The 27,373-nt window shown below is 50.1% G+C and overlaps 1 protein-coding gene across 3 annotated transcripts in view; it reads left to right on the top strand.

Annotated features, from left to right (window-relative positions):
- MAVS (mitochondrial antiviral signaling protein) overlaps positions 1 to 22,169 on the top strand; it is a 36,161-nt gene extending 13,992 nt beyond the window's left edge. Inside the window, exons 6-8 of one of the 3 annotated variants that reach the window (XR_012158777.1) lie at positions 1,758 to 2,104; positions 3,617 to 5,056; positions 22,080 to 22,169. Coding sequence is in view for 1 of the 3 variants with exons in the window: in XM_073342930.1 (XP_073199031.1) it covers positions 1,758 to 2,104; positions 3,617 to 4,387 (1,118 nt within the window). In the remaining 2 variants the exon portion in view is untranslated. Of the gene's footprint in view, positions 1 to 1,757; positions 2,105 to 3,616; positions 10,088 to 22,079 lie in introns of those variants that run through there. The other 2 variants (XR_012158778.1, XM_073342930.1) reach the window with 2 other exon arrangements.
- Positions 22,170 to 27,373: the final 5,204 nt, after the last annotated feature.

Below are 27,373 nucleotides of genomic sequence, written 5' to 3'. Positions count from 1 at the left end.
GCAGCACCACGTACCACATGTGTTTTGAAGCCCCAAGCCACTTCTGGTTTCCCAGCGACATGGGGCAGATGGGACCTGGGGTGAGTGTGACAGGGAGGAATGGGGCTGACCACCTTGCTAGTCTTGGAGTTTCCTGTTCCCTCACCCAGAAGGCTAAAGCCAGACTTTGCCCGTGTCAAGAGAGGGCCCCTCCCATGGTGTCTCTGAATTCACAGCTCTCCTTGCTCCAGTGCCTGGGTTCCAGGCAAAAGTAACTTGTTAGTACAATTTCCCTGTAGGAAACAGATATACACCCAGAAGTGAGGGACAGTCTCTTGGCCTAGTTATGCACCTGAGTCTTGGGCCCCGTTTGTCAGCAGGTTTGCCAACCTGTGCTGCCTTCAATCAGGTTTGCCAGGGGAAAAACCGGCCAAATTTGGTGACATGCCACGTGGGACCAAGCCAAACTTGGCTATCTTGGGCTGAGTTTCGATTTGGGTTTGGACTTGGACTAGAGGGGGGTGTCAACCTCCCATGAACCAAAACTAGAAAATGGCTTCCCATGAACCCCTGCAAAGTGGAGATGCTGGTTGTAACCAGATAGTGAATGTGACTGTTGCTGTCTATGCTAGCCCAGCTGACTTCTTTACAAAGACTTTCCCCAGCAGTAGGTCCAGGTTGTAGAGTTGTGTTACGGATCAGAGCGCTGTGAGAGACAGAACCAAGAGAGAACCCCACAGCACTCTGGTCAATCCACCTGCTCCCTGTGGCCCAGGCCGAGGGCCAAACACCTTGCTCAGAGCTTGAAGGTACTAGAGAGATGAATTTGGGAGCCAGTGAGCTTAGCTACTTCGTCAACATGGGAGGTAGAAAAGAGAGCTATAAGCTGGAGCCCTTACTACCTTTCAGTGGGGGCGAGACGGATGGGGTGTGAAGGGTAGGGCTTCGCATGGTGCTGGCAGCAGACAGATGTTTCTGAGGATGCTGTGTAGCATTCCCAGTTACCTGTCTACCTGGAATTGACCAAACCTCTTAGCTCAGATTACAGTACAATGGAGGTTACTAAATGCCTGACCTGAGTCCGTTCCTTAGTGCCTCTCATTAGACCAGCGGTTCTCAAACTGTGGGTCAGGACCCCAAAGTGGGTTGCGACCCCAATTTTAATGGGGTCACCAGGGCTGACTTAGACTTGCTGGGGCCCGGGGCCAAAGCCTAAGCCCGAGGGCTTTGACTTTTCTCCCCAGGCTGGCAGGGATTGGGCGGGCTTAGGCTTTGGTCCCCTCTCCTGGGGTCCTGCAGTAATTTTTGTTGTCAGAAGGGGGTCACGGTGCAATGAAGTTTGAGAACCCCCGCGTTAGACCCATCGCCCTGTGCCCCACAACCACACTCCTGTTCTCTTTCATGGGCCTGCTCCAAAGCTCTCTGAAGTCATTGGGGGGATCTTTCCATTGACGTCAGAGCCCTTTGGCTCAGACCCCTGTTGCACACATTGTTTGTTAACAGTGCGCGTCATGTCCGGCAGGCCTAATGCAGAATGACCTCCTCCCCTCCCTTTTTGTCTGGAGCAACTATAACATTTTCCCCCCTGTACCAAGAAACGTGGCTTCATAAAGAGGCACCGGATAAGAGACTCCTTCTGGAGACCACCCCCTCCCTTGGACTGGGACTTTCCCATTGTTAAATAGTGAAATATTGTTGGGGGCGGTGGGAAGGAACTCCCAACTCCTATTCATTTCATACATCCTGATTAATACACGTTGTGCCTTGTTTCCCTCCAGATCCTCAAAGCAAAGTCCAGATCCTAGCTCCTGCAGCTCACATGCTACGCCCCGCTTCAACTCCTGGACCCAGCAACGTTCTTCCAACTAGTTCCCCCCTCCATCCCAGTACGACTAGCATTAAGAGTGTTCTCAAGCTCTCCAGTGCCATGCCTGCTGTGGAATTCCCTGACCCTAGTGACTTCTCCTCTACTGCTGTGATTCCGCCTAGTTCACCTGCATTGCCCTCTGACCCGTCAGAGCCAGCGTTCAACAGCGACCTGGGTGAGCTGAAATCTCCCGTCCAAGAGTGCAAACTGCCAACGAGAGAGACAGACAGCAGCAGCACCTCCATGCCAAAGGAGAATGTAGGTTATCACATGTGTTGGATGTGTGTTCACCTTGATCCTGTTGTACACAATGACCCCAAATGGTCTTGTTCTGCCTGAGCTATGGTCTCCCGCAGAACCATAGCCTTTCAGAGAGATCCTGCCAAACAAGCTCCCTTTAGCCTGGACCCTTTCTGCAGGTTTTTTTCTCTCCATTCTCCTTGCCCTGTCCCAGAGCCTTGTTTAAACCGAGTGAGGTTCTAATGGTAGAATCGGGCAGCACAGTCCGTAATCATGGATATGAAGGGCTTGAGTCAAAGCCCACTGAAGTCGGCTTCTTCCACCTTTTCCTCACCTCCCCGTCCCAAAGGGTCCTCCAGAGCCCTGATAACCTCCTCACCTGCCCAGAGGCTTCCCATTCCTCCAGCCGAGGGGAGCTAGCTACGACCTGTGTTCCCTGTTAAGCTGCACGCTTGGGCGACCGTGCAGGAGAGATTCAGATGCCACCCAGCTGATTATCAGAGCATGCACAGCCAGCAGTGTGTGTTCAGGTGCCCCTCCCGCCACGTTGCTCCATCCTGCAGCTGCTCCCAGGATCCTCCTGCTGGCTGTGCAGAGTGGGGAGGAGGGTGCTGATGTCAGGGTGTCCCCCCTCCCCTGTACCCCATCTCTGCAGAGCAGGGCAGAGGGGACAGCCTGGATCAGGAGGCCTCGGAGCTCCTGAGGTCTGAATGGTGAGTGGCTGAGTGCCTTCTTAAAGAGACAGTGCACTGTTTCTGAGATTTCCCCAGCAGTCAGCTCACACTCTCTCTGTCTCTTCCTCTTCTCCTCCCCGTGTACCCCATCTCCACAGAGCCGGGGAGGGGAGACAAGACAATAGGGCTCAGGACAGAGCAGGAGAGCGTTCAGTGAGTGGCTTAAAGAGACAGCGCATGGCACACACACTATCTCTGTCTCGCACACACAGCCAGCACACACACCATCTCTGTCTGTCTGTCACACACACACACCCACCCACCCAGGTGTCTCTCTCTCTCTCACACACATCCTATTATTGTTACTACTTGGTACTTCCTGCAATGCACATATATTCTCTGTAATTTTATTCTTTCAAAGGGTGTTATTTTTCTGTTTTGACTGGTCTATGCATTTCATAATTTTTACTTCTCTTACACTTAAATTTAATTCTTTGAGTAGTGAGTTCTATAATGCCCAACCTCTCCTGGCTGGAGTAATATCCCTATGGTAACTTTTAAAAAATATATATTATATCTAGGTTTTTTGTTCCTACTGGTAGCGCACATCCACACATACTTTGGTGCACGTAACAAAATTTATTCCGCACATGGATGGAAAAAATTAGAGGGAACGTTGGCCATGACCCTTCCTTCTGAGCCACAGAGTGTTGGGAGGGATTGGTGTTAAGCTGGGGGCAGCCTGAAGCTGGGCTTGCAACACTCAGCCCCAAAGCAAGAGGTCAGGTGCCATCAGTGCTTCTGGTGACATGCTTCAGTTTGTGGTCTAACTAGTCCCTGTTGTTGTCTCTTGAAGGCAAATCAAGCACCAAAGCCCCCTGCTCCGAGTGTGACCCAAAGCAGTCCAGGGTTCCCTGGGAGCACAGTTCGCACCACCGCAAGGGAGGCAGGGTGGAAGATCCAAAACGCCTTGCCAGGCTCCCCTGGGGGCTGCCAAGTGTTCTACAGTGAGCCGGATGAAGAGGTGGAGCTCAGCAAGCCAGGTGTGCTAACCTCCACCGGAGGTGTGGAGGAGCCAGCCCAGAGGCAGCCAGAGTCACCCGAGACAAATGTCCAATATTCTGGGAGGTCCAACCGCTTCTTCCTCAGCAGCGAGTGCACTCTGGGCAGCAATCCCCTAATGATAAGCGAATCCAGCAGTGCCTGCCCCAGCTCCAGCAGAGCCCAGAGGAATCAGCCTGAAGAGAATCACTACTCCTCTCAGTCTGACCACCCCCTCCCATCTTGGGCTACCAGCAATGGCCCAAGAAGAGTCGAGGCTACCAAAACCAGCAGAGCCTCCCTTCTGCCAGAGAGCAGCAGCACCTGGGACAGCACAGCTGTGGGAACTCACGAAGTCCATGTGGTTGAGTATCCTGGCGCTGATCTGGAGGAGGCTCCCAGCCTGAGGGTTGTAGCCAGTGTCTATGAGAACCCATCTCCAGCCAGCTCTGGCTCGAACATTAACAGGCCAAAGCGAGACAGTGATGGGACATCCTTCCCCTTGAAGGACTATATACTGCCAGCTGCCATTGCTGCATTCGCTTCTGTTGTGGCTTTCCTATTCTATAAGCATCTGCGGAATTAGGAGTTGAGCAGGGTGGAGAGATAGAACATCACTTTGTTCAGCCACAAAGTCAACTGTAAACTTCATGCTTAGCTTTCTCTTGCATAGGAATTTTAACTGGCATATTTAAGGCTAGGCTGGAGGGTGGAATTTCGAACACACTATTCAGTCTTTTTTGGAAATGAGGCCTCAGATGCCTGACCCCCTTATGCTCTTCTCCATCCTTGTTGTCACCAGTTGCCTTCTCATATACTTTCCTTCTCCTGCTGCACCTCAACCCACCATGCAAGCCGTCGCTGATGGACCCTTATCTGAGACAGTGAAATTTGCAACCCGTTCTGCAGATGCTCTTATTCACACCTGTCTGTGGGCCAGTGCAGTGGAAGGGGGTACCAAAGAGACAGGTGGAGGCTTTCTACAAGAGAGAGCTTGTTGTCCTGTGAATCTCAGGATTCCTACTGCCAGCTCTGAGAGAAGGAGTTTCCTTGCAGAATCTGAAGTGTATGAACGTCAAGAAAACGCAGCTGACCTCTGCTGCTAGGTTTTGCCCAACTTTAAAATGCTGGTGCATGGAGAGGGGCTGGGCACTAGCTCCTGTGCAGGTACCTGAACAAGGATACTACCCTGAACTCAAACGTGGTCCATTGAGGGCTCTTCTGGCTTTCTCCTCCAGCCATGCCTCGTGATTGGGTCTGTGTTCACTCTCCCCTTCCTTCTTGCTATGTGTTTGTGTATGACTGACTGGGTCCACAATTCAGGATCCTCTGCTCTCGCTGAGTTGAATGGCTGTGCTGCTGGTACAACTATTCACTCATGGAGGGCTAGCATGAGGCCTGTTTGCCAGTCAAATCCCACTGGCAACTAGGCCCTTTGCACTGGGGTGAATTTCACCCTTAGCTTACACCTCACCGGCTTGAATCCAGACCAGAAACTTGGTTGTTAACATCTAATGCCTTTTCAGTGCCCTGTGTGAAATGAGCAGGGTCTGAAAATCTCCTGCTCAGCAGGTAACCAAGTTACAAAAATCCCACAGCTGGTCCCACTGGTGGCAGTCCCAGCTGAGAGGCCCAGGTTTAAAATGGACCATGGAGGTTAAACTACCATTCTGTATACCTACAGGGGGGTCCCTCCAGCTTTGAGGCAGTGTGGGGAAGTTTGCACTGCAGCTTCCATGCTGTATCTGCTCTGTGACTAAGTAGAGAGGTCAAATAGACTGTCACCTTTCACTAGCACGAAATTCTCTTCCCATGCCTGCAGGGGACACCACTAATCTTGTGGTTTCCTTCTCCTCTTAGCGTACATTTCCCATACCTGTCATGCTGCATAGCCTTAGTCAGAGCATGGGATTACATGCAAAGGCAGGTGTTGCCTGTTGCAGTCCTAGGCCTCCCAATTGTCTGGGCGTAATTTTACTGTAGAATCAGACTTTAAGTGGAAATGGGCGGGTGGGAATTAAGTAGTTTGAGAGAACTCAGCCACCATCATGGTGATGGTAATGTATGTAACTGGGTCTGTAGGTCAGTTGAAGCAACTGTCCTGCAGGATTCAAGGAACAGAGAATATCCCTCCAGCTTCATTGCTCCAGCGAGCATGAGGTTTACTCCTTTTCCTGTCGCATTGTCTCAGTGGTTTTGCTAAGGAGTAGGGCCATGATTTTGGCAAGGGTATTTTATTGAAAGTCACAGGCAGGATGTGGGAAATAAAAAATAAACCGTGGATATGTATAGAGAGCCAGCATTAAGGGGTAGCAAACAGGGCAATTGCCCAGAGCTCCGCAAAGCTAAGTTACAGGCGGTGGGGCTCGGGCTTTGGCTTCAGTGGAATTTTGAGGAAATTGCAGAGGTCTTGTGAAAATCACAGAATCCATGATTGACTCAAAGCCTTACTAATGAAAAATCAGAACTGACAGCTATGGTAGAGTGGCCATTTATGTAAAACTCTCCAGGTGTCAATTCTGCAACTGCCCAGGACCTGACAGTGTTCCCTGTTCCTTGCCCCACATGCCCCGGCAGGGCTGAAGCCTGAGGCCCTGAGCCCCGCCACCCACAGCTGAAGTTGAATTCTGAGCAACTTAGCTTTGTGGGGGCCCCCGTATGTGGGGCACTGGGCAGTTGTCCTGCTTGCTACCCCCTAATGCTGGCCCTGGCTTTTATATGCAGAAAAACCATTGCTGTGGCATAGGTGGGTTGTGGAATTTTTATAGCGGGGGGCTCAGAAAGAAAAAGGTTGAAAACTTCTGCCCTATTTCATCCCAAAACACAATGTGCTTCTAAACTGCGTGTCCAGCATGAGGGTCTGCAGTGGGACTAGAGAGAGGCTGGTCCCAAGATGGTCTTCACAGCTAACTAACTATGTACCTTGTGAGGCAGAGCCTCTTCCACTTCTTAATTGAACCTGTTCAACCGTTAAATAATCCAGCAGTAAAACAGAAGATCAGATTGGTTCTCTGCCAGGTGAATGCAGTAAGAACTGTATAGCACTTAACCTCACAGGAACTGATGTGATCTTAACATTTTCTAGTTGGAGCCAAAAGATGCAAGGGGTATAAGGGCACAAAAAAAAAATGTGCAACAAAAACCACAACTTTGTAGTCATTGATGAATGGATGAAAAATTGAAATGCTTAAATGATTTTCTCCTCCTCCCCCATTCCTATGCTCAACTGGCTGGACTTTACAGTGTAGGAATTTGCAGGCCAATAGTCCTTTTTGCTGCAAAAAAAAAAAACCAAACCCACAGACAGCCCCCCAAGTTGTTAGCATTTCTGAAGAGTCTGTTCTGCATTTACACAGTGGAAGTTTTCCTCCCATTTGGCAGTTTACACTCCTAACTGAGGCTAGTTCAGTCCAGTAGTTAATTTATGTGCAGTTAGCTTTCAGCTGATAGAACTTACTCCAAAGACAGCTTCCAGTCCAGAACCTGCTTCTGGGTCTGAACCTGCATGGTGCTGAGCACCCTCATCTCTCAGTGACTTACATGAGAGTTGAAGGTACTATACTCAGCACCACACAGGATCAGGCTCTATCCTAGTTGGAAGCCGTCTATGAGTAAGTTCTGTCCGCTGAAAGCTAGCTGCATGCAATTCCAGGATTGTATTAGCCTCAGTTAGGAGGGTGAACTCTGCAGAGTGGGAGAAAAAAATCTGTTGTTTGAGCACATAACAGGCTTTCAAAAACAAAAACAAAAAAGAAATCTTGCAGGTTGGTTTTAATTTTTTCCTCAACAAGCCAGCAACGAGGGGAGCAATTCAGTACATAAAATCTATGTGCTTGGAGATGGAGGAGGTAACCTGTTCCCAAACCTAGAATAGGAACTCCTGAGCTCTAATCCCATCTGTGACAATGACTCCCCTTTGGCCATGGACAAGTCACTTAACGTCCCTGCCTCAGTATCCCTATCTTGATAATGGGTATATTTACTTGCCCATCTCACAGGGTGGAGGAGGATTAATCCATGGGCCAAATTCTATGAATGGAGTTTGGGGAGGGAGTTTAAGTCTCTCAGAATGTGGCCTACTGTCTGAAAGACAACAGTCCCAGTGTAAGCATATCTGGGTATGAAACAAACAATTTTATGCCATGTTTATGAGTCTTGTTTGTTACAAGCCCTGTCCTAGCAGAGTTCATAAACCCTGTAACATTATGAAAACAGGTTTTTATAATGGGAAGTGTCAGGCAACTGTAACTCTAACAACCTCTGCAAGTGCAAGACTTGTGTAGCAGAAGGTGCCCTGAGTTTTAGAAGCCACCTTTAGCTTTTTCCTTTTCTCCCCCTCAGAGAAAAAGAGGGAAACGTAAAATATAAATGTGCCCAGTTGAAGTTAGAAATCCTAGTCTGCAGTTTTTAATGGACCCTAGAGGAGTTAACATCAATCCCCATGAGACTTGAGGAGAGCTGGGCTCCTAAGTTTAAACACTCAAAAGCTGGGGTATGAGCAGGATAATGGGTACAATTTTCAAACCTGTCTGAGGGCAGGTCTGCTCTGGAGCTGGGAAGTGTCACTGAGGGTACTTCTACACTGCAGCTGGAGGTGTACTTTCCAGCACAGGTGGATGTGTATGTTCTAGCTCTGAGCAAGCTAGCATGCTAAAAACAGCATAGCCACAGCAGCACGGGCTGGCCACTCAAGTGTAATCCTGTCTGAGACCATAGGTACATACATGGGTGGCTAGCCCCTGCCCCCTGGCCACGCTGCTGTTTTTAGCATGCTAGCTCGATCAAAGCTAGCACAGGTACGTCTACCCAAGCCGGAAAGTACACCACCAGCTGCGGTGTAGATGTACCCTCTGATTTAGGCGCCCAACTCCCATTGGCTTTCAATAGCAGTGTCACAAAGTATACTGACCCCAGAGCACCCCGGCACATATGCAGTGTTGCCAGTGTCAAAAGATCAAAGTGCATGAGTCAGACCCCCACCCAAATCATGAGATTTTTTTTTTTTAAAAAAATCTTCACCCCCTATATTGCAAATTTTGTGGGGGTCTCTTGATCTTTTGATCTCCCCCACCCATCCCCAGTGTGTGCGTGTGACAACTAGCCTTGCCCCCTCTCCCAAATTTATTGGGCATGGTGATTTTGGGCCCCGCTGCGGGAGCGCTTAGCCCCATATCTGCCCGTCCCCTGCCCAGCAGCTAATTCTGCCTGCCACTCCCATCAGCTCAGCCCCCTGCTCCATCAGTTCACTTACCCTGCCTCACCTCTGCTCCTCTTGAGCACTTTACCCCCCTCCTGCCCCTGCAGGGGAGTGTACACTCCACCTTCCCAGGCTGGGGGAGGAGCAGCACCAGGGGGTCTTCATGCCCCTTCCTAGGTTGGGTGCTGCAGGGAGGGAGGGGAGGAGCAGAGGACCCATCCCAAGGAGGACTGGAGCTGCACTGTTCTGCTGGATTCTTTAGCTCCTTCCTCCCCTCCTGTGAGAGTGGCTTTGAGTTGCAATGATACTCAGACCTCAGTGGTTCAGGAGCCAAATTAGCAACCAGCATTACCCAAAAGAGCCACAGTCGTGTGAATTCATGGTTTCATTTACTATAGTACTAGAGATTTATATTTACACAGTATCACAGGGGAACTATTTATTTAGTTTATATGTATTATTCTCACAGCAAATAAGTTAATAACTTTAACTTAATTGGTCAATAATATTGTGAAAGCATCCTGATTGGTTAATACCTTAGACTGGTTAATAATTAAATGACACAGTGTTTTAATATAATGATCTGCAAAGAGTGACAGGAGCCACATTAAAGAGCCACTTGCGGTTCATGAGCTGCAGTATCACCTCTCTAAGAGTGGTTATGCTGCCCCAGGAGGTGGGGCAGGCAGCCAGAGGGCTCAGATTTGCTAGAGGGCTGGAGTCTCTTGAGTCATCGCCAGACTGGCTCCAGCCCTAGCTGAGGTTGTCAGGTTGTCACGAGAGTTGGCAACACTGCGCTTGCCATCGAGGCCTGGCCTGGCCTCCAGTCAGACTCCTTCTAGTGTCTAGCCCTGTCAGGCGTGGAGTGTCTTTTACTTCAGTAGTCCAAAAGGAACCCATCTGTGGCCACCAATGGAACAGTCCTTCAGCCATTGTGCAGCTGGAGTTCTGGTTCACCTCTTCGTTGCTCAGGCGTCCTTGTCGCCCCTCGGTAGGGTGACCACCCATCCTGAATTGGGCAGGACAGGCCCGAAATGCACATTTCAAGTCCTGGTCCTAGGATGGTTTCAGAGTAGCAGCCGTGTTAGTCTGTATTCCAAAAAAGAAAAGGAGTACTTGTGGCACCTTAGAGACTAATCAATTTATTTGAGCATAAGCTTTCGTGAGCTACAGCTCACTTCATTGGATGCATAAAGTGGAAAGTACAGTGAGCAGATTTTATATATACACACAGACCATGAAAAAATATACATTGTTAAGGAGAGTGATCACTTAAGATGAGCTATTACCAGCAGGAGAGTGGGGTGGGGGAGAGAAAACCTTTTGAAGTGATAATCAAGGTGGGCCATTTCCAGCACATTTCCAGGAGTTAACAAGAACATCTGAGGAACAGTGGGGCAGGGGCGGGGAGGAATAAACAAGGGGAAATAGTTTCACTTAGTATAATGACTCAACCACTCCCAGTCTCTATTCAAGCCTAAGTTAATTGTATCCAATTTGCAAATTAATTCCAGTTCAGCAGTCTCTCGTTGGAGTCTGTTTTTGAAGTTTTTTTGTTGAGGGATACTCGCTTTGAGATCAGAAATCGAGTGACCAGAGAGATTGAAGTGTTCTCCGACTGGTTTATGAATGTTATAATTCTTGACATCTGATTTGTGTCCATTTAGTCTTTTACGTAGAGACTGTCCAGTTTGCCCAATGTACATGGCAGAGGGGCATTGCTGGCACATGATGGCATATATCACATTGGTAGATGTGCAGGTGAACGAGCCTCTGATAGTGTGGCTGATGTGCTTAGGCCCTATGATGGTGTCCCCTGAATAGATATGTGGGCACAGGTGGCAACGTGCTTTGTTGCAAGGATAGGTTCCTGGGTTAGTGGTTCTGTTGTGTGGTGTGTGGTTGCTGGTGAGTATTTACTTCAGGTTGGGGGGCTGTCTGTAGGCAAGGACTGGCCTGTCTCCCAAGATTTGTGAGAGTGATGGGTCGTCCTTCAGGATAGGTTGTAGATCCTTGGGAGACAGGCCAGTCCTTGCCTACAGACAGCCCCCCAACCTGAAGTAAATACTCACCAGCAACCACACACCACACAACAGAACCACTAACCCAGGAACCTATCCTTGCAACAAAGCCTGTTGCCAACTGTGCCCACATATCTCTACGTAAAAGAATAAATGAACACAAATCAGATGTCAAGAATTATAACATTCATAAACCAGTCGGAGAACACTTCAATCTCTCTGGTCACTCAATTTCTGATCTCAAAGTGAGTATCCTTCAACAAAAGAACTTCAAAAACAGGCTCCAAGGAGAGACTGCTGAACTGGAATTAATTTGCAAATTGGATACAATTAATTTAGGCTTGAATAGAGACTGGGAGTCGTTGAGTCATTATACTAAGTGAAACTATTTCCCCTTGTTTATTCCCCCCACTGTTCCTCAGACGTTCTTGTTAACTCCTGGAAATGTGCTAGAAATGGCCCACCTTGATTATCACTTCAAAAGGTTTTCTCTCCCCCCACCTCACTCTCCTGCTGGTAATAGCTCATCTTAAGTGATCACTCTCCTTACAATGTATATTTTTTCATGGTCTGTGTGTATATATAAAATCTGGTTTCAGAGTAACAGCCGTGTTAGTCTGTATTTGCAAAAAGAAAAGGAGTACTTGTGGCACCTTAGAGACTAACCAATTTATTTGAGCATAAGCTTTCGTGAGCCACAGCTCACTTCATCGGATGCATGCTGTGGAAAGTACAGAAGACGTTTTTATACACACAAACCATGAAAAAATGGGTGATTATCACTACAAAAGGTTTTCTTTCCCCCCACCCCACTCTCCTGCTGGTAATAGCTTATGTAAAGTGATCACTCTCCTTACAATGTGTATGATAATCAAGGTGGGCCATTTCCAGCACAAATCCAGGTCCTGTCGTCCCCCCCCCAAACAAAAACAAAAACAAAAAAACCTCTCCTGTTGGTAATAGCTTATCTAAAGTGATCACTCTCCTTACAGTGTGGGCCCACACATTGTAAGGAGACTGATCACTTTACATAAGCTATTACCAGCAGGAGAGTGGGGTGGGGGGAGAGAAAACCTTTTGTAGCGATAATCACCCAATTTTTCATGGTTTGTGTGTATAAAAACGTCTTCTGTACTTTCCACAGTATGCATCCGATGAAGTGAGCTGTAGCTCATGAAAGCTTATGCTCAAATAAATTGGTTAGTCTCTAAGGTCCTAGGATGGATGACACTGGGACGCCATTTGTCCCGGATTCCGTGTGGCGCTGCTCCATTCCTGCCTGAGGCTCGGGGGCGGCAGCAGCCCCTTCCCAGGCGGGGTCTAAGGTGGGCCCCTGCCCCACCATGAAGCCCCCCCCCCGCTCCTCTTCCCCCTGCGGTCCCACCCGTGGCCAGGCCAGAAGCCGGAGCCGAGCAGTAGCAAGAGCCACACAGGGAGCCCAGGTCACCGTGGGGAGCCCGGGACACTTCACCTGCTCTGGGCAGCGCACCCTGGAGGGCAGGGACACAGACGGGGGGCTGCTCTTGGGCACCATAGCACCTCACCCAGAGCAGATGGAGGGTCCGGGGCTCCTCAGAGTGGCCTGGGCTCCCTGGGAAGCTCTTATGGTGGCCTGGCTCTGGCTTCTGGCCTGGGCAGGACCTTGGAAAAAAGGAAGAGCTGGGGCAGGGCTCCTGCATGTGTCCCTGTTTTTATGTTTTGAAAGGGTGGTCACCCTACCCCTCAGCCATCACCCTCTCTTCCAGACCCTTGTCCCACGGTGCCTAACATCCCCTTGTCTAGATCCTTTTCCTTCAGAGCCCTGCTGCCCAGGGACATTCATTCCCCTTGCACCAGCACCCCTTGAGTCCTGGCCACTCTTTCCGGGGCATTCTCATTCCCTGCAGCACAACTACCTTCAGTCCCAGCTCCTCTTTCAGGGTCCACTGACCAAGGTCCTCCCTTTTCCCTGCAGTTTCAGCTACCTTCAGTCCTAGTTTCCCTCTCTCACTGCCATTTCCCCCTTTTGAAGCCACCAGCCCTTCCTCTTTCTAGTCTCACATGCTTCCTTAACCAGGTGATAGTCATCAAATAGATAAAACCTTTCAACTGATCCTCATGGTCCAGTTATTATTCAACTCTCCCTTATTAGCGCTGGCCCAGGCTACCTGCCTCCCCCATCTCCAGGTGATGAGACAAGGTCCTTTAAAAGGGAGCCACATCACTCTGTGATAGGGAACGATGTGCGAAAACATGCCCAGGTTAACATTACAATATTATGTTGTAGCCAAAGCCTTTTCATTTCCTGATTTGAGTGCTGAACATTGTAACCTTAGGGCTTGTCCACATGGGGAGACTCAGAAAAGTGAATCAGAATAAACTAAACATGAATTTAAAGTGGATTTGTTAAACTGCATTAAACTCCTGTGTAGACACTCTCATTTAGAATTCGTGGCCTTAAGTCAGTTTAGCTTAATTCCCTTTTAAATTAATTTTCCTGAATGTCCTTGTGTAGCAAAGTCGTCAGCTTTACACAAACCTATTGGTTTGTATTTTAACTCTCTAACTAGGCCACGTCTACACTATACAATTATGTTGACCTAAATTATGTCAGCATACAGCCGCCGCGGTAATTACATTGCTTGTGCGTGTCCATAGTACGCTCCTTGTGTCAGCGGTGTGCGGTGTCAGCGGTGTGCGTCCTCACCAGGAGCACTTGCACTGATTGAACTGTCAGTGTGGGGCATTGTGGGATGGCCTCTGAAAGCCGGCAACAGTCACTGTAAGCAGTGCGGTGTCTACACTGACACTGCGTCAACCTAACTACATTGACATTAATTCTATGTCTCTTGTGGTGGTGGGGTTATTAAATCCACGTAGCAGGCGAGTTACGTCGGCGGGAGTGAAATTTTAGTATAGACGCTTACAGAGTGAGGTCGACATAACTCTGTAGTGTAGACCAGGGCTAGGAACTGGCTTGCTGGTCCCGAGTACAGATGGGATGCAGCCGCATAGTCCCAGAATGCTGGGTGCTAATAACAGATGTCATTAGTATGTTCCTACCGGTGCTGAGTAGGATATGATGTCTGGGATTGGAAATTCTGTAGTCCTTTGACTTGTTTATAATCCTGTGATGGTCTGTTCTCCCCTTACATGTGCATGTGACTCCCCATTGAGTCTAATGGCAGTTACACATACGCTACATGGCAGGGAGGACAGACCCTGATGAATCCTGCTATGCTTTGGTAGGAGAGGATGGAGAAGAAGGTATTAGGGAGCCTCTTTGTATGGTTTAAACAGCAGGGCAGGTTCTCTGCAGAGCATGCCAGAGAGTGCTAAGCCAGGGGGACTGACTCCCATTCTGACAGACGCACTATGCGCCCAAGAGGGCTTGGGAGCTAAGGGTCTGGCCCCTGTTAGCATGCAGGCTCTAGCATGCCATTCATGCAAGCTAACACAAGGCAAATGCTATTCCTTTTTAAAGAAACAAAGTGCATCTGCCCCCTTCCCCCTCCACGCACATATTCACCACCTCCCTCTTGCACTGGAATCCTTCCCTGCTCAGCAGCATTCCAGAGTTGACGATGCACCACCAGTGTCCGCTTCCCTTAACCAGTCAGGGATGCATCTGGCTCTTCGGCAATACCATTGAGATGATACCACAAAGAGACTTCAACAATGAGAGCTATGGGGGAGTGGCTACCATTACTTAATTCCCAGTGGGTGTCTACGCTGCAGTAAAACACCTGCAGCTGGCCCATGGCAGCTGACTTGGGCTGTGGGGCTATAAAACTGCAGAGTAGATATTTGGGCTTGGGCTCCAGCCTGGGCCCTGAGAGTATGTCTATATTGCAGTTAGACACCCACAGCTGGCCTGTGGCTGCTGACTTGGGTTCATGGGGCTCAGACTGTTTATTTGCAGTGTAGATTGTTCAGGCTCAGGCTAGAGCTTGAGATCTAGGAGCCTGTGAGGAGGGAGGGTCCCAGAGATCGGCCTGCAGCAGAGCCCAAACATCTACACTGCAATTAAACAGCCCCTTAGCCTGAGCCCTGCAGGCCTGAGTCAGCTGACACAGGCTAGCTACAGGTATTTTCTTGCAGTGCAGACATACTCAGCGTGTCAATGCTGGGAATAATCAGACATGAGGTTCCTTTTCTATTCTGTGCCTTTAGGATGCATCTTGGCAATAACTAGCTCTGCTAACCAGTTAGTGTTCATCAAATGATGGACATTGACTTTCTTTTATCCTTGAAGTATAGGTGTGGTAGAAAAATTACCATAAAAAATTACTTCCCATATGGACCAGATTTTCAAAGGTATCAGGTGCCTAAAGATGCAGATGGATGCCTCATGGGATTTTCCAGATCACCTTTCTCCATCTTTAGGCACCTAATTACCTTTGAAAATCTGGCCTAAGAGCTTAGTCACCACCCTGCTCATTTTGTTCCAACTGTTTTTGGACTCACGGCTGCTTTACTTAGTCATAGAGGCTTTTTGGTCTGAAATTTTGTTGTTTAATCTTGTTAACACTGCAGCCGATACAGCTTGGTGGGAGGGTGAGCTGGAGTCTATTCTGACTCATGCATCAACAGAATTGCCAGTCTACATATCGCAGATGGAACTTAGTTAATTCTGCAGATGATACTCAAGCTAGAAAAAGCCCAGCTTGACTTTTAGATCCCAGGCTGAGTTTGTAGGTCTGGCAGTTAGGAAACCATCTCTTTACAGAGAAACAGCAAGCTTTGCAGTCAAGTGATTGAGACAATAAAAATGGAACTCCACAATGCTTTTTTTTTTTTTAAATCCATATAGTCACTTTTCAGGGTAGAACCAGGCTTATTAATTCTTTGCACTTCTGTAGTGCCTCTTCGAATGTCTCAGTGCACTTTCCAAATATGAATGCATTCAGCCTCACATCAGTTTGTAAGGTAGGAAGCTATTACCCCACTTCAAAGATGGAGAAACTAAAGCTGTGAATTGCCCCAAATCACACAGCTGGTCAGTGGCAGAAGTGGGAAGAGAACGCAGGGGGCCAGACTCCCAGTTCCGTTCTCTAATAAACGATAGTTCCTGAGTGGTTCCTTTATGTTTAAATCAGATTTTTTTTCTAGAGAAAAAAGTTTGATACTGACCTTTGGCTTCATTGACAGACAGCCTGAAAGCTTCAATTGTGACCAGAGATCTAAAGCCCTTTCCTTTACACAGCTGTGGGGTAAACACAAGAATCTTTTTACATGGAAGGATGTTAATGGAACATCTGCAAAGTAATGAGTACATGATGGGTGTCCCTAAGTAGTAATTATCATTTATTACTATTGTTTATTTGTTCCCAATAGGCTGCACAAAGTGCTAGGCACTGTACAGACAGAAGGAGGGCACAGTCCCAGTCCTAGAGAACTTACGATCTAAACATGCAGTGCTGTACTACAGAAGAAGATGCATATTATTGGCTATGCCCAAAGAGCTGTCCATCCAAATCAGCCTAGCAGTAACACCAATTGAAGGTCTAGGGCTAGCGTCTAATCTGGTGTAAATCAGCAACACTTTTTTGAAGTTAATAGAGCAGTGCTGATTTATACAAGCTCAGCATTTAGCCCTTTGAAAATTGTCCTGAAATTTTCTCCCAAGGCTTCTGTCTCTAACTATGCTGAGTTATCATTGAAAGTCTGGGTTGTTGGGGTTTTTTGTTATTATTAGAAAGAGGGAGTTGAATGGAAAGAGGCCAATTCATTGGGAAAACAGATGGAAATCATCTGAGATCGTCAGCATACTTGTTAATTATAAAACAGAGACAGAATTTTTCCTGTTTAATCAGACACTTTTACCATGTTGTGCAGTCAGAACATTCAATATTTTAAGGTGGTGGAGCACACGTGTATCTTCACATGCTTACTTCCCAACACAATTCTCAGCATGTATGTGGAATGGCTAGCAAGCTGGACCACTAACAGATTGGTCATACCAAGCAGTAGCCTATTCTTCAAAGTTTTGCTTTTGTGCTCTCTTTTAATTGTTTTTTTCTGTGCTGTGTAGTAATGATTTGTACACATTTATTTTCACATAGTAAAGTTTTCTATGAAAGGGTCAGTTTGTGGCATCTGCTAACATTATGAAATTGCACATACCTTGTTTTTATGGTGTGAAATTTTAGTCTTTCAAGCGTGATCCTTTTAAAATAAAGGTCAGATGCACCTGCAAAGTGAAAAGCCATGGTTTCACTGTCCACTAAACCTTTCATGAAGCATTTTGTAGGAGAGGTAATAAAATTATTTCTCAAATCAAACTCAAGTTGTGAAGCTGTTATATGTGTTCCTAAATCCAGGAGGAGTAAATCTGGCTTTTGAAGCACATGTAGAACAAAGAGACATTCATAAGAGGTTCTAGCATGGCAGTTAGAAATGGAGAAATCCTCTAATCTAGCCTCGTAGGATCAGTACAAAACAGTGTGGGACCAATACCTCTTTCAAGCAGACAGAGTGGTTCGGAAGACAGGTGTAATACTTGCTGGGTGACCTTGGGTAACTCACCTAAGGTCTCTTTGCTTCATTTTTCTCCATCTGTTACTGATGGGTGGAACAGTATGGACTAGTGGCTAGAGCACTGGACTGGGACTCAGAAGACCTGGGCTTTATTCCTAGCTCTGCCGGTGGCCTTGGTCAACCATACCTCAGTTTCCCCATCTGTAAAATGGGGATTATGATACTGACCTCCTTTGTAAAGCACATTGAAATCTTCTGATGGAAACAGGTAGGTGGTGTTATTATTAATCACCTTTTTAAGGTACTTTTGAGGTCTAAAGGCAAAAAGAGCTATACCTTCTCCATTGCTTTGCCATGTACAGTTTCAAATAACCCAAGCAATGGGCTTTCCACCACTTCTCTGGGGAGACTCTACAGCATAGTAAAAATCTCACTACTGGTATATGTTTGGATTTCCTGCTGTGTAAGTTAGACCAAAATCTTGCTCAGAATTAGAAAGCTTAATTCCCAAAAGAAGCTACGTGTAAGACCTTCCTACTGTGGCCCTTATCCCCAGGCAATCTGAGTGTATTATGACGTCTCCTGAAGGGAAATGTACAGGCACAAACAGCCCTCTGGTTGGATTATAGCCCAGAATTATAAATAGTAAAACTGAGATGGGAACAGGTGCTTCCTCTGCAAAGCCTGGCTCGGGCCAGGTGTGACGTGACCAGTGCTGGTTACTGTCCAGCAGCTCATGACCCTGTGTGAAACGAGTCTGGTCTCAGTGCAGTCCAGTGAACAGGTGCCTGCATCATCAGAAACAACACCAGGGCTGACTCGAATGGGCAGTCTTGTCAGCAATCGCGGGAGAGGAGCTAAGGATGGACAGGGCCACGGAGATTCAGTTCTCCTCCAGAGCATTATTGTGGCACATTGGCTGGTTAAGGCAGGAGGGAAGCGTGCTGTAGATAAAAAGGAATCGTCAACTTCCAGAGCTTGGCACTGCAGCACCTTTCATTAGCACTACACTCACTACCGTATCCTAAGTGTTTAATAGTGAACATTTCTAATGTACACCCACAGCTCACACAATGCTATTGGCTAGCTTCTGTCTTCGAGGGCTTAACCAGTATATCTCTAACATCCCAGCTGATGGAGCTCCCACCTTGTTCCTTGGGAAACTACTTCACAGCTGAATACAGCACATTGTCTGGAATTTTTTTTCTCCTCCTTGATACTCATCTAAATTTTCCTCACTGATTTGATCCCATTGTTCCTATTACATACTTCTTTGTATCCCCTTATCAACTTCTCTCCTGCCTTTATGTTTACACCTTTCTAATCCTTGTAGGTAGTTGTTGCTTAGCCAACCTACACATGGAAAATCTGGCCATAATCTAATGGCTCCTATTTAGGCACCTAAATGAAGCATCTACATTGTCAAAAGAGCTCAGTGGGAGTTTCTGGGTGCTGAGCACATCCAGTAACCTGACCCTTAGGAGGAGAGATGACAAGAAACTAACTCATAGCCTCTTTTTCCTCTCTCACCCTTTGTCTCTCTTGTCTATTTAGATTTCCAAGCTCTCTGGGGCAGGCCCAATGGGCCCTGATTTTGGTTGAAGGTTGTAGGCACTATTGTAATTAATAATATTAAGGAGGGTGGATGTGCTGTCGTCATGCTGCGTGCACTGGTTGCATAAAAACAAAGCAGACTGTCGCTGTGCAGGTACTAGCCCTGGACTGTTTTAAATTGGATCATGTGGTATAAAGGGAAGGTAAGTCTCTCTTCAGCTACTAATTGAGAATACATGCAATGATCTGGAAGATCTCACACCTGTTCCCTCTGTAGCCAAAGTAAAGTGTCAGTCTGATAGTTTCAGAAGAAAGATATCACTACATATATGTTACATTACAGTTTCTCCAGCCAGCTGTCACTTCATCCTTCCTCTCTACCGTCCATTCCACAGCTTTCTGGTGCTGTATAAGGTCTAATCTCTTGTCCTTTACGCAAAGGAAATGGAATTCTTTTTCACTGGGCATTGTTTCCTCCCTCGTAACAGTGGCATCTTAGCTCTTCTGAGGAAGTTCTGAAAACCTCGTGAGCGAGGGAGATGGGCAAGCATCCAAGTGTGGCTGGATGCCTTTTAGTGCTTTACAGGATGTGTCAGGCTCAGGAACATCTGATACTGTTCCACTTAATGTTAATGCTGTTAATCCAGCTCCCATAAGGTAAGAATGGTGTCCTAGCCTCTGTTTGGCGGAGGATGGAGGTGGATGGCAGGAGAGAGATCACTTGATCATTACCCATTAGGTTCACTCCCTCTGGGGCACCTGGCATTGGCCACTGTCGGTAGACAGGATACTAGGCTGGATGGACCTTTGGTCTGACCCAGTCTGGACATTCTTATGTTCATACCACACCCTCTTAAGCACTCTGGGACAGAGATTCCCCAGAAGGTTTCTCCCACAGACAATAGCAGCTCGTGCAATTTTAAAATGGCCAGAGATGCCTGAGGCCACAGGAATGTTTGGTGGGTGGACAGTAGAGGGTGCGTATCTACATTTACAAAAAGAAAAGGAGTACTTGTGGCACCTTAGAGACTAACCAATTTATTTCAGCATAAGCTTTCGTGAGCTACTGCATCCGATGAAGTGAGCTGTAGCTCACAAAAGCTTATGCTGAAATAAATTGGTTAGTCTCTAAGGTGCCACAAGTACTCCTTTTCTTTTTGCGAATACAGACTAACACGGCTGTTACTCTGAAACCTATCTACATTTAGCGTGTTCCTGAGGTGCTCCCCCTGCTGTGCAGTTGAAATCTGACAGCACAGGGCCAGTGGCATTCCTAGTCTTAGCAAGACTTTGGTGGGGTTGTTCCACCCCCCAGTAATCTGCTTCTGTGCGCCTCATTTTCACAGCAACAATGAGACCTCAGACACAGTCCCTCTCTCCCCCAACAGTCCCCTTTTTACAGCAGGAATTGAGGGTGCAGGTCCTGGCTCTTTGTGCTGAGCATGGAGTACTTCTAACTGCCCTGTGCAGTTCTGCCTACCCTTTCTGCCATACGTGTGCTCAGCCCACCCTGTTCACCTCATCCCTCCATGCCACATTAGGGCTTGTAGGGTCACACCACAGTGCTGGGATTCCCTTCCATGCTGCAGTGCAGTCAGTCCAGAAGCAGTTTCTTACCACTCCTATAGCAGTCAGGGGACTGCTCTCCTCCTCCTACTGGTTCTCTTGTTTTAAATCTCACTGCTTGTAGTGGGTTTCACTTTGAGGCCTAGTGCTCAGGCCATGGCCAAATAGTCTCTCTGAGTGTTGGGATAGCTCTTCCAGGCCGTTTGGGTAGCCTGGCAGCCAAGTCCCAGTTCGTCACAAAGCTCACCCCCAACCCGGAGTGCTCTAGGCTCTCTCAGGCAGACAGTGGGAGGAGAGATCTTTAGGGGGACCTGGCCCTCCCTTTCCACTTGATTCTGGCCCAGTGGGAGAGAGGCGAGGGGTGGTTCAGTCCTTGGGGGTGCCGCTCCAAATTGGCCTTCCCAGCCGCCTCCTTACCTTTCCTGGCAGTTTTTCCTTCAGCTTGTGGCGTGGCCCCAGCTTTCTCCTTGCACAGTCTCAGTAATTCAGAGCCCCAAGTGGAGGCTTCCCAGCTCACTCAGAGTCCAGTTGATCCTACTATTCAGGGAGAAGGGGGAAAAAAAGGGCAGGGCCCCAGCCAAGTCTTACTCTCAGTCCCAGTCCTTCCCCTGCAGACTGCTCTGTTTCAGTTGTCACTGTCTGCCCGTCTCTCCTTCACTCTCCTGCGTGCCTCCCTTTTAAGCAGGTCCTCCATAGGATAGGAAGCATGCCCAGCAGCTGCAGAAGGTCAGGGCCTGCTTGGCCCAATACTGTTCCAGTACTCCTTTAACCCTAGTGTCGGGTCTGTAAACAACCTCATCACATACTCTCCCCCTCAGGCTGGGCACTGGAGTCTGTGCAGACGGGTCTCCTCCGTCCCACGAAAAGAACTCCCATGTTCTTATGATCACGTCCTGCTCACTGTAGTACCTCAAACTTGTACAGCTGCATTGAGGTACCCGTTTATAATCCACGGGTTATGGTGTTTCATGGTGTTCAGTCATCACAGAGGTGCATGATCCATCACGAGATGGAATGTCTGTCCTCATAAGTAGTAGCAGAGTGCTTCAATAGTCCATATTACTGCCAAGGCCTCCTTCTCTATTATTGAGTACATAACTTCCCGGCCGAACAATTTCCAGCTGAGGTAAAGGATTGGGTGTTCTTCTCCCTCTATCTCTTGGCATAACACGCTCCCCTGAGGTTAAGGTCAGAGACATCCATCTGCAGGGTGAAAGGTTTTGAAAAATCAGGGTGGAACAGGATGGGCTCCTGCATCAGTCAATCTTTCAATTTCTTGAAGGCTGTGGTGCACTCTTGAAACCACCAGACCTTCTTGGGGGTTATGTCTATCACCAGGTCTGTCAATAGGACTGCAATCATGGTGAAATCTGGGATAATCCTCTGCAAAATGTATGCACACAGTTAATTATGTTACGTAAGTACAATCCCAAAGTAATATATTACAAAATCCCTTTTACTTTGTTCTTGATCATTTTTAGGTCTCAATGGGAAATGAAGAGTACCAACTAGTAGTTGAATCTCTGGAGAATACAACCACAGAGGACCTTGTTAAACACAATGCTCAGTGGCACCTTACATAAGAAGTGCACCATAAACTTAATTTGGTAAGGTTGGAGAGGAAGTACATTGAGCATCAGGAAAAAGCTGAAGATGATGGGACAAGCACAAGCTGTGGGTGAGACTCACCTTATACTAGGTCACACGGCATGCATTTCAAGCAGAACATATGCTTCTATGGTAAGCCAGAAACCTGTAGGCATCCATTAAGCACAGTTTCAATCACAGGCATCAACTTTCCAATGTGCCGGGGAGTGCTCGACCTTTCCTCCTTTCCTCCTCCTCTCCTGAGTGCGCCATGTCCTTGCTCCTCCCCCGCAGAGCCTCCCGCACGCCATGAAATAGCTGATTGTGGCAGGCGGGAGACGCGGGGAGGAAGGGGGAGGTGCTGATTGGCAGGGCCCACTGGTGGGCAGGAGGTGTTGGGGGGTGCTCCAGCGCCTGTGGTTTCAATTAAGCAGTTTCAGCATGAGACAAGTGAAAAGCAGACACTTTGAGTGAGAAGATTGCATGGAAAGTAAAGGTAAGTGGGTGCATTGACCCTAAAGACGCCCATGCATACGGCATTGAGTACTACGCCAAGAGTGTACGTAATGTGTTTTATCAAAAGCTAAAAGCAGCAGAAAAAAATATTAGATTTTCCTGACATTGATATTCTGATGAAAGCAGCCTTCAATGATGAGACAGCTAAAAAATATCAGTCGAATGGATACTTCAGGTCATGACTTGTATGAAGTCTTCAAAACCCAAAGAATTATCCAAAGTTCTGTCAGTCTATGGACTCCAATCAAGAACAGACTAAAGCTGTGCTCAAATGCAAAGACAATAGTCAGAGTGAAGGTGGCAGGGACTATTACAGAGCTAACCACGGACTGGTAATTATTTACTCATCTCTTGGTTGTGTCCAGACCTCAGCATAATGTTGATCTGCGTGAGACTTTGGGAAAGTACAAGTTCTCTGTGGTATCATGATCATTGTTCGAAAGCAACGGAACAATGCCCGTGCACCAGGGGAAAAGCAAACTAATGCACATCTTGCTTGGTCTTTCTAAGCCAGCGCCTACTGACAACCTAACCGGTACCGTAATCCAGCAAAGGCCTTTCAGTATAGCAATCATAGATAGTATACCTGAGATGATACTCTCGACAAATCAGAACCTGTTAACACTGGCCGAGATTTGGCTGAATACTTCATTCTGAGGCTACAGAGAAAATACTGAACCTATGACGAAGTCCACCTTGTGTCTGATACACACGCAGAGGAATCAATTAAAAATATTACTAGAAAGAAGAGACTCCATGGTATTGCACTTGTCAAAATCATTTACGCCACAAACATCTCCAATCTTAAAGTGAAGAAGCTATTGTCTCATACTTGGACGAAGGATGAGTTAACCACATACCTTGCAGGAAAAATGCTCCAGCATATGAAGAATTGCTCAAAGACTTCAGTCGTTGCATTGTATAATGAAGCTACCACCTCGCAGTGTTCAGTGGAGTTGCTCTGTAGTCCCAGTGAGGAAGCTGACACTAAAATTATCATGCTTGCCATCAGTGCCACAGAGAGAAGTGCTACTAAACTCTATAGAGTTTTGCACAAGTCACATGTTCTAGTGCGGTCTGAGACACATTGTCCAAGACTTACGCAAGATTCTGTTTTTGTCTAGGCTCTTGGGAAACAGAATTGCTGTATACTCCTCAGAGATGTGTTTCTACCCTTGGGCACCCCCCACCCCCAGCCCGGAGAAGTCCCGGACCAGCTGCACCTGTGCCTCCCCTCCCCAGACCCTAATTGTTTAGCCTGCAGAAGAGAAGAATGAGGGGGGATTTGATAGCTGCTTTCAACTACCTGAAAGGGGGTTCCAAAGAGGATGGCTCTAGACTGTTCTCAATGGTAGCAGATGACAGAACGAGGAGTAATGGTCTCAAGTTGCAGTGGGGGAGGTTTAGATTGGATATTAGGAAAAACTTTTTCACTAAGAGGGTGGTGAAACACTGGAATGCGTTACCTAGGGAGGTGGTAGAATCTCCTTCCTTAGAGGTTTTTAAGGTCAGGCTTGACAAAGCCCTAGCTGGGATGATTTAACTGGGAATTGGTCCTGCTTCGAGCAGGGGGTTGGACTAGATGACCTTCTGGGGTCCCTTCCAACCCTGATATTCTATGATTCTATGATTCTAAGCCACCCCAGGGACAAATGTCTCTGGTCTGGAAGAAGCTTTTGATATGCCCCATGCAGGTTCTGGGGCGGCTGAGAAGGCAGTATTTGCTACTCAGGTTCCTGGGTTCAGTAGTAATCTCCCTGGATTCCCTGGAACCTGCATGGGGGCATCATAAATAAAAACCTTCCCCCCAGAACCCTGCAGCCAGCACTGTGTGGTCAAGTCCAGTTACAGGAGTAACCACAAATCAGCCTCCCTGCCAGGAGGGCAGGAAGAGCAGCTGCTGCTTCCTGGAGGAGCAGCTGCTCAGTTGGAGAGAGAGAGAGAGAGAGAGAGAGAGAGAGAGAACTGGCTCCCAAGGCTCTACACCACATTGGGGGGAATCCTGTCTCCCCCATCCCTCTCTGCTTGCCTCCAGCCCCTGCCTCACTCTGGGAACCGACACCCCCCCCATCCCTCTATACTTGCCCCTGCCTCATTTTGTGAGCCGCCGCCCATTGTACTTATCCTGGCCCCAGCCTCACTATGGGGACCAACCCCCCCCCACCCGCTGTGCTTAATCCTGGCCCTGGGAGCCACCTGAGGTAAGTGCTGCCTGGGGCCCGTACCCCCTCCTGCATCCCAAACTCTGGCCCCACCCCAGAGCCCATACCCCCAGCTGCACCACAACCCCCTGCCACAGCCTGGAGCCCCTCCCCAACACCCTGCCTCAGCCTGGATCCCTTCTCCTGCACCCTGAACCCCTCATTTCTGGCCCCACCCCAGAGCCTACACCCCCCAGCCCAGAGCCCATACGCCTTCCAGCACCCACTCCCCCTGCCTCTCCTGCACCCCAAACCCCTCATCTCCAGTCCCACCCCAGAGCCCCTACTCACAGCCAGAGCCCTCATCCCCCCACCCCAATTGCCTGCCCCATCCTGGATCCCCCTCCCACACCCTGAACCCCTCATATCTGGCCCCACCCTGGAGCCTGCACCACCCAGCCCAGAGCCCCTACCCCCTCCCACACCCAACCCCCTGCCCCAGCCTGGAGAAAGTGAGTGAGGGTGGGGGAGAGCAAGCGATGGAGAGAGGGGGGATGGAGTCTTGGAGAAAGGGTGGGGCAGGGGTGTTTGGTTTTGTGCCACTGGAAAGCTGGTAACCCTAAGGAGGGGGCTGGGGCCTGGGGTTACTGTGGGGAACAGGGGTCAGAGTGCTGTAGGGGATGGGGGTGCATTGCAGAGGATGGGATGCTGTGGGGGGGTGAATTACTGCCGAGGGGGTGCTGCGGTGAGCGGGGGGCACTGTTCTGGGTGTGCAGTAGAGAGGAGGGGCAGGAGGTTTCTGTGAGGAGTGGGGGGGCACGGATCTGGGGGTGCGGGGGCTTGCTGTGGGCAGCGGTGGGGCATGGTGTTGGCGGTGCAGTGGGGAGGCAGTACTGGGGGTGCAGTGGGGGGCGGGGGACATGGTGCGGTGGGGGCGGGGGACTGCCGTGGGGGGCGGGGGGCATGGTGCTGGGGGGCAGGTAGGGAGGAGGGGGCAGGTTTCCATGGGGAGCATGGTGCTGTGGGGCCGGAGGGGGGCTGCCGTTAGGGGCACGGTGCTGTGGGGGCGGGGGGGTTGCCGTGGGGGGCGGGGGGCACGGTGCTGGGGGGGCAGGTAGGGAGGAGGGGGCAGGTTTCCGTGGGGAGCACGGTGCTGTGGGGTGGGAGGGGGGCTGCCGTTAGGGGCACGGTGCTGTGGGGGCGGGGGGGTTGCCGTGGGGGGCATGGTGCTGGGGGGGCAGGTAGGGAGGAGGGGGCAGGAGGTTTCCGTGGGGAGCACGGTGCTGTGGGTCCGGAGGGGGGCTGCCGTTAGGGGCACGGTGCAAGGGGGGCGGGGGGGGCACGGTGCTGTGGGGCCGGAGGGGGGCTGCCGTTAGGGGCAGGGTGCTGTGGGGGCGGGGGGGGGGTTGCCGTGTGGGGCCGGAGGGGGGCTGCCGTTAGGGGCAGGGTGCTGTGGGGGCGGGGGGCACGGTGCTGTGGGAGCGGGGGGGTTGCCGTGGGGGGCGGGGGGCACGGTGCTGGGGGGGCAGGTAGGGAGGAGGGGGCAGGAGGTTTCCGTGGGGAGCACGGTGCTGTGGGGCCGGAGGGGGGCTGCCGTTAGGGGCAGGGTGCTAGGGGGGCGGGGGGGGTTTCCGTGGGGAGCACGGTGCTGTGGGGCCGGAGGGGGGCTGCCGTTAGGGGCAGGGTGCTGTGGGGGCGGGGGGGTTGCCGTGGGGAGCGGGGGGGCACGGTGCTGGGGGGCCGGAGGGGGGCTGCCGTTAGGGGCACGGTGCTGTGGGGGCGGGGGGGTTGCCGTGGGGGGCGGGGGGCATGGTGCTGGGGGGGCAGGTAGGGAGGAGGGGGCAGGTTTCCGTGGGGAGCACGGTGCTGTGGGGTGGGAGGGGGGCTGCCGTTAGGGGCACGGTGCTGTGGGGGCGGGGGGGTTGCCGTGGGGGGCGGGGGGCACGGTGCTGTGGGGGCGGGGGGGTTGCCGTGGGGGGCGGGGGGCACGGTGCTGGGGGGGCAGGTAGGGAGGAGGGGGCAGGAGGTTTCCGTGGGGAGCACGGTGCTGTGGGTCCGGAGGGGGGCTGCCGTTAGGGGCACGGTGCAAGGGGGGCGAGGGGGGGCACGGTGCTGTGGGGCCGGAGGGGGGCTGCCGTTAGGGGCAGGGTGCTGTGGGGGCGGGGGGGGTTGCCGTGTGGGGCCGGAGGGGGGCTGCCGTTAGGGGCAGGGTGCTGTGGGGCCGGAGGGGGGTTGCCGTGGGGGGCGGGGGAGCACGGTGCTGTGGGGCCGGAGGGGGGCTGCCGTTAGGGGCAGGGTGCTAGGGGGGCGGGGGGGGGTTTCCGTGGGGAGCACGGTGCTGTGGGGCCGGAGGGGGGCTGCCGTTAGGGGCAGGGTGCTGTGGGGGCGGGGGGGTTGCCGTGGGGAGCGGGGGGGCACGGTGCTGGGGGGGCGGTAGGGAGGAGCGGGTAGGATGTTTCCGTGGGGAGGGGGGCTCATGACGGTATAGGGGGCGGGGGGTTGGCTTTGTACCGAGCAGGCCACTTTAGGCC

The sequence above is a fragment of the Lepidochelys kempii genome, chromosome 4 (assembly GCF_965140265.1).
Source record: "Lepidochelys kempii isolate rLepKem1 chromosome 4, rLepKem1.hap2, whole genome shotgun sequence".
NCBI lineage: Eukaryota > Metazoa > Chordata > Testudines > Cheloniidae > Lepidochelys > Lepidochelys kempii.
The sequence above is the reverse complement of the archived record's forward strand: the minus strand, read 5'-3'. Positions and strand labels throughout refer to the sequence as shown.